At 55.2% G+C, this 10,332-nt stretch overlaps 1 protein-coding gene across 8 annotated transcripts; it reads left to right on the top strand.

The window, feature by feature from the left end:
• Positions 1 to 265: 265 nt before the first annotated feature.
• Positions 266 to 10,194, top strand: TNNT1 (troponin T1, slow skeletal type). Of its 8 annotated transcripts, none has more exons than XM_028095074.1 (13): positions 266 to 297; positions 407 to 420; positions 617 to 643; positions 864 to 896; positions 1,622 to 1,640; positions 3,570 to 3,630; positions 3,910 to 4,026; positions 4,246 to 4,323; positions 6,297 to 6,410; positions 6,818 to 6,927; positions 9,336 to 9,426; positions 9,538 to 9,578; positions 10,122 to 10,194. In XM_028095074.1, exons 1-13 carry the CDS (start codon positions 266 to 268, stop codon positions 10,165 to 10,167), a joined length of 783 nt encoding a protein of 260 aa, XP_027950875.1. In that variant the 3' UTR covers positions 10,168 to 10,194. The 8 variants fall into 8 exon arrangements, with proteins under 8 accessions (XP_027950875.1, XP_027950873.1, XP_027950874.1 ...); XM_028095072.1 differs by having other exon boundaries at positions 1,619 to 1,640; XM_028095073.1 differs by having other exon boundaries at positions 614 to 643.
• The last annotated feature ends 138 nt before the right edge of the window (positions 10,195 to 10,332 follow it).

The following is a 10,332-nucleotide window of genomic DNA, read 5'->3' as shown; positions in this document are numbered from 1 at the left end:
ACCCAGGAGTCCAGACCCTGGCCCCTCCTCCCTCAGACCCAAGAGTCCAGACCCCCCGCCCCCTCCTCCCTCAGACCCAGGAGTCCCAGCCCCCAGCCCCTCCTCCCTCAGACCCAGGAGTCCAGGCCCCCAGCCCCTCCTCCCTCAGACCCAGGAGTCCAAACCCCAGTCCTTCCTCCCTCAGACCCGGGACTCTGGCCCCCAGCCCCTCCTCCACCGGGACCGCACCTCACTCGCGTGTTCTCTGGTCCTCAGGTCACACAGGATGTCGGACACCGAAGAGCAGGAATATGAGGAGTGAGTGGCGCTGGCGGGAGGGCTGGGGGCGTGGAGAGGGGGGACACTCTCCCACCTCCAACACGTCTAACCCTGCCTCTCGCCCTTTCCTTCCCACCCCTGCCCTCAGGGAGCAGCCCGAAGGTGAGTGGGCAGTGGGCGGGGCTCGGCGTCCTGGGGACACGCACGCGGGAGGCGAGGGGACAGCGGGGTCACCCGCCGCCCCCGCGCCCACCCTCCGGGGTTGCGGCGCCCTTTGCGTGGGCTCTCCGCACGGCCGGCGGCCCCCCCGCGGGGCTCCTCACCCTGCCTTCTCTGCCCCCGCCCCCCTTTCCAGAAGAGGAGGCTGCGGAAGAGGAGGAGGAAGGTGAGGCCTGACCCCCGCAGGTCTGCAGCCGGACGCAGCACCGCGGGGCCGGGGGGGCGGGGGGGGCGCGGGGCCGGCCGGCACTGGGCTCCCGACCGCTCCGGCTTCAGGTCCTTTAACAGCCTCTCCCCTCTCTTTCCTCTCTGCCCCCCACACCCCGGCCTGGCCGCTCCCCCTCGCTCCCCCATCCTCGCTTCTCCCCCTGCCTCCTCCTCCCCAGCCGCCGAGGAGCCGGAGCCGGTGGCAGAGCCAGGTAACCGCGGCTGCTTCGCTTCTCGAGCTGGATTTCCACCGGCACTGACCCCTGCGAGGACCCCCTGCGCCCCCGCAACCCGCCCAGGCCCGGTCCTTTAAGCCCCGGAGAGCTCGCGCGCCCTCTGGTGTCCACGAAGGGAAATCGCCTCGCTGAGGCTTTAACCCTTTCCCTTCTTTCTTAAAGAGACCGACACCCAAGCCTTCTTCCCCAACCTGGAGGAATACTTGTAGAAGGGTTGGATGTTTGCGGACAGGCACCCCGCCCCCATCTTCGCCCCCGACCCTGTCATTTTTTTCCCTCCATATACATTCAAACGTTGGGGCCTGAGTTGCAGAAGGGGCTCTCCCTGAGGGTCTGGATTCCTGTGTCCCCAGAGGGGAGGGGCTGGGGACACCCTGCAGTGCTAGGTGTAAATGGAGAAGAGCAGGAGCTCTGGGTATGTAGAAAGAGGAAGGTCTGGGGGGTTTGGACCCCTGGGTTCCCAGAGAAGTGGGAGGGGGATCCCCACACCAGCTCTGAATGTATATCTGATGCGTGTGACCCTCTTCCGCCTTTACAGCCTACCTGATTTCCCTTCTCCCCTCTTCTCCCCCCACTCATGCCTCTCCCCCAGAGCTGCTCCTGGGGGCTGTGGCTTGGAGGGGGGGTTCCCTCCTCTGGGTGTGTCAGGCCCACCCCCATGAACTCTTGCTAATTATCTCTTTGTATCTCCCCACTAGAAGAGGAGCGCCCCAAACCAAGGTAAGATCCTGGAGGGCTGGGGGGAGGGTCCCAATCACATCCTCCTAAATATATCCCCTACCCCCAGAGATAGGGTGTGAGAAAGGCAGAAAAGCAGAGTGGGGCACTTGAAACAGGAAAGGACAGTGATTTCTTCTTTCAGCAAATGGTCCACAGAACTTTCCATGGCATTTGGTGAGTCAGATCCCATCTGCTCTGTTGGTGAAACAGACCCAGATACAGTGATGGTAGCACACAAGAGGGCCCTATGTTTGCCCTAGGCAGTCACAGAAGGCTTCCCAGGGGAGGTGATGCCAGAGTCCTGAGGGATGAGGAGTTCACTAGCTGAAGGAAGTGGGAGGGATAGTGTAGAGGAGAAAGCTGTGGAGAGCACGCACGGTGCAGTGGCTGGATCTAGACCACTCTTTCGGGGAGCAGATACAGACACAGGTCATTCTGATGATGGAGGTCCTATACTAGGCAGATCTGTGGAGGCCATGAGAGCTTGCGGGGGCAGAGGGTCCTGGAGGAGGTGACACTGGGGCCAAAGCTTGAAGAGGCAAGGAGGCAGCAATGTGAGCATGAGAAAAAAACCTAGAAGCAGAGTTCTGTGGGTTGATATGGGCAGTGGTGCCAATTTCATTGTGGCTAGAGCATAGAGTGGAAGAAGGGGTAGGTCCGCACAGGGTTTTGAGCAGAGGAGGCATTGGATCAGATCTGAGAGAGAGCAAGGGGGATCAGGGAAGGCTTGTTGGAGGCGGCAAGGCCCCTGGGGATGCAGTATATCAGGAGAAGGGCATTACAGGCCAGGGAACAGCATGCAAAGGCCCAGGGGTGCAAAGGCACATGGCATAGCCAGGGAACCATGAGATGTGGTGTGTGTCTGTGAGGGAGGAGAGAAGTTGCTGGAGGAGTTGACTGGGGCCAGATAGAGAAGGGCTTTGAATGCTGAGTTGCTTGGACTTTGTCTTAAGGGTGAGCTCTGAGCTAAAGTCATGAAGGAAGATGAACTGAAGGTGGACAGCTGGAGTCTGGGAGGCCAGGAGGAGGCTGGTATGAAGGTTCACAGGGGAGGGACTGAGGCCTGAGCTGGGCAGGGGGCGTGGGTGGGACAGGGGGAACAGACTGGGGACACGCCAAGGTGAAGAGGCCAGGACTTGCTGTTGGGGCAAGGGGAGGGAGGAGGTGAGGGTCTGGGCTGAGAACCCGAGGGGTGGTGCAGCCACCACTCCATCTTGGGGAAGTTGATGGGCTCGGTGGAGGCATGGTGTGTGAGAATGCCGGAAACGTTCAGGAAGCACCCGTAAACCTGAGTCTGGGATCTCGGAGAGAGTCTGGGCTGGAGACAGAGGTGGTGAATCCTCGGTAATTGACGATAATCGAAGTCACCCGAGCGAATGACGTGGATCGTGAGAGTTTCCTATGCATGAATAAAAGGGCGAAACTCTTTAAAGGGCTTTCTGGGGACAAGGAGACAGAGATGGGGCAGCCAGAGGAGTCGGAAGCAAATCAGGCGATGGACGGTGCCGTCTTAAAAAGCAGAGAATTCGAATATAGGTGTGGGCGGCAGGCCGACCCCTAGGGCAGCAACACCCAATACAAATTTCATGCAAGCCACATATGTAAAAATATCTGTATTTTTACAAGCTGCACTTTAAAAAGTAAAACAAAACAGGTAAAAATTAATCTTCATAGCATTTTCTTAATTCAACCCGTTATATCTGAAATGTCACCATTTCAACATGTAATTGATAGGAGACATTATTTGTGAAATATATTACATTTTTCTGTTTGAACCAAGGGTTTGAAATCCAGCATGTTTCACAGACAGCCCATAGAATCTCGATTCGGACCAGTCCCCTGTCAGGTGCCCGAAGCTGGCTGCCACACTGGACAGCGCTCCATCAGGGTGCTCAGGCTGCTCAGTCTTTTCCCCTTTCCACCCATCAGGCCTGTGGTCCCTCCTCTGATTCCCCCGAAGATCCCAGAAGGGGAACGTGTGGACTTCGATGTAAGTAAAGGACACCCAGTCCCCAGGTGCCTTCGTGCAAATTAGGAAGAGGTGCCCCTGGCTTCTCCCTTCTTTTGGAGTACCCTAAAATGGACCGCATGGGCCGCTAGTGCCACCTGCTGGGAACATCGCGAACAGTGGCCCCTGTCCCCTAAACGGTCCAAGCCGGTCTTTGCAGTCAAGGGCCCTGCCACGACGTGTCTCAGAGGCGCTCACAGGTGGGGGCCTGGTCCCCCGCACCGCCTGCGAATGACGCGGCCCCCACCCTCGGTCCTGCAGGACATCCACCGGAAGCGCATGGAGAAAGATCTGCTGGAGCTGCAGACGCTCATTGACGTACATTTTGAACAGCGGAAGAAAGAGGAAGAGGAGCTCATTGCGCTGAAAGAGCGCATTGTGAGTGGAGGGAGGCGGGGTTCTGCAGATTCCTCCCTCACCCCGTGCCGTCCTGGGTCTGGCAATGGTTCCTGTCCAGTGCAGACCTGAGGCTGAATCATTTGGGAACTTGTCCAAGTCGGTGACCACACTCAAACTTGCTCATCTCTGCTCTTGACCTGCTTGGGGAGGGGGCGTCCCTGCACCTCCTCATTCTTCTCTCCCCCCTCACCCCCGCAGGAGCGGCGCCGGGCTGAGAGAGCTGAACAGCAGCGCTTCCGAACCGAGAAGGAGCGCGAGCGTCAGGCCAAACTGGCGGTGGGTGCCTCCCCTGCCCTGAGAGACCAAGTGTTTCTTCTTCAGTGGGATGCTCTATTTCCCATTCATGATCTTTTCTGCGGTCCTGAGAAAGTACTTGCGCTGTATTATTCAAGGATCTCTCAGTTGGAAGGGACAGAAACCCCAGCCCAAACTGGATTCAGCAGAAAGAGCATTTTATGTGCTCATATAACTAAAAAAGTGTAGAGTGTGACTTGCTTCAGGTATGGCTGGATCAAGGAACTCCAATAAGATTACAAAGACCCAGCTTTTCTCTTCCTAGCCCTGGGCCCATCTTTCTGTGGACACTGGGGTGATGAGGTCCTCAGGAGCTTGCCCGGGATGTTCCTGGTCTGAGCCCTGAAAATGCTGTATCTCATCAGTCCCAGGTGAACCAGATGGTCAGTCACCCTACCGGACACCTTCTTCTCAGGCAGGGGTGGCAAGTGACCACCAGCAACTCTGGCTATCACTCCTCTTTTATCTGTCTTCTACATCATTCTAGGATGAGTTCAGATTGGTCACCTGTCCATCTTGTAGCGAATTGCCGGCTAGCTGTAGGAGATTCGTGAGAATGCTCCCATTGGTGTAGGCTTTGGAAACAAGATCTGCCTTGGCATCGAGGAGTGCCACACTTGAATCACTTTTAAAGATTAGGAGTTGGGTGACATGGTAGGCATCGTACTGGTCTCCCAAAGATGTTCACATCCTAATTCCCAGAGTCTATGAATATGGTGCCTTGCATGGCAAAAGATGGTGCCTGTGATTAAGTTAAGGATCATGAGGTGGGAGATGATTCTGGATTATCCAGATGGACCTCATGTTATCACAAGGGTCCTTGCAAGAGGGAGGCTGTAGGGTCAGAGTCAGAGACGTTTGAAGATACTTTTCTGCTAGCTTAGAAGAGGGAGGAAGGGGCCAGGAGCCAAGGGAGGCAGGCAGCCCCTAGAAGTGAGGGCAAGAGAGTGAATTCTCTCCTAGAGCCTCCACAAGGAACCAGCCCTAGTCACTCCTTGATTTTAGCTCAGAAGACCCATTTTAGACTTCTGACCTGCAGAACTGTAAGGCGATAAACTTGTGCTATTTTTTAAAGATATTTATTTATTTATGTATTTATTTATTTATGTATTTATTTATTTATTTGACACAGATTGAGAGAGAAAGAGAGAGCACAAGTGGGGGGAGTGGCAGAGGGAGAGGGAGAAGCAGGTTCCCGCTGAGCAGGGACTTGAACATGAGACTCCATCCCAGGACCGTGGGATCAGGACCCAAGCTGAAGGCAGATGTTTAACCAACTGAGCCACCCAGGCGCCCCGAACTTGTGCTGTTTTAAGCCATTAAATTTGCAGATTTCAGCAGCGACAGGAGATTAATTCAGATGGGGCATGCTGGACATGCCAGAGCCGTCATACCCACCTCACCAGCCCTTTCGGTGGGGAGAGGAGTTGGTCTGGACAAGCCGCTGCTTCTGGAACATGGGGCTGCCCTCAGTAGACATCTGGAACCTCGTCCTCAGACTCAAGGCCAGCAGCCTCTTCAGTGCTCCAAGGCCCCCACCCCCATCGCCAGTCACCCTCCTGCATCCTCTGACACCGTTATTGTCACATGAGAATAAAGCAGACGAAGGCCCAGAGAGGGGGAGTATCTGCACTGAGGCCGCACAGCAGCGCTCAGCATTGGCCACTCAGATTAGAGGAATGCAGAAAAAAGCAGGAATACCCCTTTCCCATTTTGAAAGTTCTGCTTGGGGGATGTTAAGGCTCAGGGAGGAGAAGGGGCTTGCAGGTGGTCACACAGCCAGGCCTGGAAGGGCCAGGAGCAGAATGTCTGCGTTTTTGCCTGTTTGGACATGACCTTTGTCTCACGCACCGGGTCGACAGACCCCTGCTTCACTCAGCTCCCACATCCCCATCTCAGACTCCTTCCCTGCAGGGCTGCGACAGGCCTTGGGTTTAACACCCTTCTTCCCTCAGGAGGAGAAGATGCGGAAGGAGGAAGAGGAGGCCAAGAAGCGGGCTGAGGATGATGCCAAAAAGAAGAAGGTTCTATCCAATATGGGAGCCCATTTTGGGGGTTACCTGGTCAAGGTGAGTTCAGCCCACTGGGATCTAAGGTCTATGTTCCCAGGGAGGAAGCAACAGAGGACCTAGATTTCTGTTTCCTGATGGAGGTGGGGGCTGGGGGCTGGACTCCCGGGTCTGAGGGAGGAGGGGCTGGGGGCTGGACTCCCGGGTCTGAGGGAGGAGGGGCTGGGGGCCTGGACTCCCGGGTCTGAGGGAGGAGGGGCTGGGGGCCTGGACTCCCGGGTCTGAGGGAGGAGGGGCTGGGGTCTGGGCTCCTGGGTCTGAGGGAGGAGGGGCTGGGGGCCTGGACTCCAGGGTCTGAGGGAGGAGGGGTTGGGGTCTGGACTCCTGGGTGTAGGGACAAGGTGGGGAGGAACCCCCTGGCTTCTGATCTAGCCCACAGTTCAGTGTGTCCCTTTCCCTACCCTCAGGCAGAACAAAAACGCGGTAAGCGCCAGACAGGTCGGGAGATGAAAGTGCGCATCCTGAGTGAGCGTAAAAAGCCTCTGAACATCGACCACATGGGAGAAGACCAGCTCCGGTAGGTGGGATCGGGGCTCAGGGTGGGAGGGGGCCGTTGAAAGACGGCGAGATAAGGGGACTCTTACCCAGCTCTGGGAGGGCAGAAGCCCAGGTCTGAGCCCTGGTGCTATGTGACTTTGGACAAGTGTGTCCCCCTCTCTGGGCCTCTGTTGTCTTCCCTGGGAAACATGTCACTGATATAAGACCCACTTTTTGTGGGTACCATGACCTGCAGAGTCTGGGAGGTAATATGGTGGGAAGCCAGAGAAGATGGCTCACCAAAAGTGAGGAGATTATGTTGACCTATTGATGTCCCTTGGAAACTCGGGAAGGCCCCATCTTTATGTGAATTAAAGCCAGACATGCTGGTGAGAACTTTCCAGCCAAGTCTCTACCCCATGGGACTCTATCTGCCCCTTTACCTCCCATTCACAGGACAGCCCATGTCTTGTGATACGCTGCTAGAGGGAAGGGTGCAGAGGGCTTTTCCTTCTGGGTTCTCATTGGTAGCTTGATGTTCTCTGGTCTGGGCATGACTCATAAAGTCAGAAACCCCCACTGCCCCAGAGGCAGCACAGTGAGGGGGACCGAAGCTCAGTGCCTGCTCCGTCACTCCACCAGCTGTGTGATCTTAGGCACGTTATGTAATTTTTCTGAGCCTCATTTTCCTTACTGGTAAGATGAGGCTGGGATAACAAAAGTCTACCTCATACACCTGTGAAAGGTCAGTGAGGTGATGATGATAATGAAAAGAAAATCTACCTCATACCTGTGAAAGGTCAGGGAGGTGATGATGATGATGAAAACAAAGTCTACCTCACACTCCTGTGAAAGGTCAGTGAGGTGATGATAATTGATGGTGATGCTGATGTTGGTGATGATGGTGATGGTGGTGGTGGTGGTGGTGGCGGTGGTGGCGGTGGTGGCGGCTGCAGCAGCCGTGCCCTATGGAGGGCTTACAACCCTGTGAGGTAGATACTATGATTATCCTCCTCTTAAAGATGAGGGACCTGAGGCACAGAGAGGTTAAGTAACCTTGCCAGGGTTGCACAACTTTGCAAGTGTAAGAGCTGGGATTTGAACCCTGGAGAAGTCTGGTGCAGCAGCCTGTGTTATAAAGAGGTGTGATGGTAGATGTTTAACAGCCAACTCTCCAGGGGCAGAAAAACTGACTGTAGCATTTGCTAGTTTCCATGATGTAACTATTCCCACCATGTGGATTTGAAACTACCAGTGTGAGAGGCTGCTCCCAAGAAAAGATGCACACAGTCAGGGTCAGCTTGTGGAGGCGTTTGCAAGGCTCTAGCCCCCAGCTCGCTATGTGCTCCCCCTTCTGAGCACGTTATCACAGGGCCCCGCATAAAGTAACATGTGGCTGGTGCTCATTCCCCCCTTTTCCTTTTATTTCTCTGTTCTCCCCCACACACCCACCCGTAACTTGAGTCCACTAATTTTTAGGTCCGGTTACCTCAATTTTATTCATTAGTAAAGGTCATATGTGGGTCTATAACATTTTTCAAATAAAAATGTGCCCCAGAAGAGAGGGCAGTGGAAAGCTGGTAGCTAGCAAGACAAAAAAGCAACGCTAATAATAATAAAGTGAACAGTAACACTGACTTTAGTGTTTACTATGTTACATTATACATCCTATAACAGTTTTGTGATAGATTTTTATCAGTTAAGTTTGGCCTCTAGTGAAGACACCTGTCCATAGCAGCCTAAAATATAGAGGCTTATTTTCTCACAGAGGAGAAATGTGAGACTAATTGGTATGAAACTCTAGAAAATCAATGGAGACCCAGACTCCTGTTTCTCTGCTCCACCACACTTAGCCCGATATTTCCATCCTCAAAATAACCTCGTGGTCCAATAGGGCTGCTGGGGCTCCAGCCAACACATCCAAGAAGCAGGAAGAAGTTGCATGGAAAGAGCCACAAAAGGCTTTCTGGGAAGCCCTACCCAGAGACCTGTTTTCATCCCATTGGCCACCCTACCTGCACAGGAGATTTGCGGCAGTGGCTTTTTAACTGGGCCTATCACAAAATGTTTCTAAGGAAGAACGGGAGAAGAGGTATAGAGCAGGCAGCCACAGTTTTACGGAGAGGGAGACAGGATCCTCTTACTTGGCAAAAGTCACAAACCAGAGAATGGCAAACCTGGGGTTTGAAACAGGGCTTCCTGACTCCAGAGCGTGGGTCCTTAACCATTACATCGTTCTCCCTTAGGGACATAGGAATTTTGAATGTGGAGACAGTGGGCAGAGATTAAAAACCCTTTTCTTCCATTCACTTTGAATATTTTGGCCTCGGATATTAATGAAATGGCAGCAGTGATGCCCCACTCCGAGTCTGGCCCTATGGCTTTGGGCAGTTCTCTCTGGGCTGAGGGAGGCCGGCCCCCTCCCTGACAGTCCGTCTGCCCTACCAGGGAGAAGGCCCAGGAACTGTCCGACTGGATCCACCAGCTGGAGTCCGAGAAGTTTGACCTGATGGAGAAGCTGAAGCAGCAGAAGTATGAGGTGAGACCCATCTCCCAGGGAGGACGGCGGCGCAGGGCAGGGGCGGGCGCAGGGCAGGGGCGGGCGTGTCCCCGTGGCTGTCTTCCCAGCATCTCCCTCTTTCCCGCGCAGATCAACGTGCTGTACAACCGCATCAGCCACGCCCAGAAGTTGTAAGTGTTCCTCCTCTGACTCTGGGGTTTGTCTCTCCTTCCCTGTGGCTCCCCTCACCCCTCCACACCGTGCAGTGTCCAGGACAGCCCCTGCCCCAAATGTCAACAGGCTGAGAACCCCGCGTCACTTCTGTTTCTTGCTCTGCCTCTCCCTGCTCCCTTTCTCCTGCTCGCTGTTCATCTATCTCTGTCTCCCACTTTCCGCCTCTTTCACCCCAGCCTTGGCCCCTCTTCCATGCTACCCACTCTCCGTCACCCATCCCTCCCTTCCCCCCAGCCCGTCCTCCTAAACGTCCATCAGCACCCACGGGAACACCCTGAGCTCACCTCCCAACATCAGCTCCCACAGATGGGTGGGAGCTGGCCGCAGATCATCAACCACACCATCCCAGCCGGTCAACAGAGGACGCATTTGCCTGCCCCTTCTTCTGGGCAGGGCGAAGGGGAATTTGGAGGGGGGCGGACTTCTGAATTGAGGGCAGGTCCCATCTCAGAGGTTGGGGAGCCCCTCCTTCCTGACACCCTCTCCCTCTTCTCCTACAGCCGGAAGGGGGCAGGGAAGCGCCGTGTTGGAGGACGCTGGAAGTGAGGACCTGGGGCTGTGCGTGCCCTGAGGTGCTGGAGTGTGGGTCCCCTCTGTGGTTGAAATAAACGCGCCCCCTGCAGACACCTGCTAAGTTCTCTGGTGGTCATTACTACTAGCCTCCGGGCTTCATCTGACTTAGTGCCTGGAGAGCCCTAATAGTCACTGCGG

This window comes from Eumetopias jubatus, unplaced genomic scaffold (genome assembly GCF_037043125.1).
Source record: "Eumetopias jubatus isolate StellerSeaLion01/CBP00866 unplaced genomic scaffold, mEumJub1_p1.0 scaffold_10, whole genome shotgun sequence".
Taxonomy (NCBI): domain Eukaryota; kingdom Metazoa; phylum Chordata; class Mammalia; order Carnivora; family Otariidae; genus Eumetopias; species Eumetopias jubatus.
Note: the sequence above shows the minus strand (reverse complement) of the source record. Positions and strands in the feature narration are given on the sequence as shown.

Bases quoted from the DNA above. Each gene is read 5' to 3' on its own strand.
- TNNT1 (XM_028095071.1), top strand. From the start codon at position 266: ATGTCGGACACCGAAGAGCAGGAATATGAGGA. The intron at 4,027-4,245 runs GTGAGTGGAGGG...TCACCCCCGCAG, and splicing joins TTGCGCTGAAAGAGCGCATT to GAGCGGCGCCGGGCTGAGAG. The intron at 9,579-10,121 runs GTAAGTGTTCCT...CTTCTCCTACAG, and splicing joins ATCAGCCACGCCCAGAAGTT to CCGGAAGGGGGCAGGGAAGC.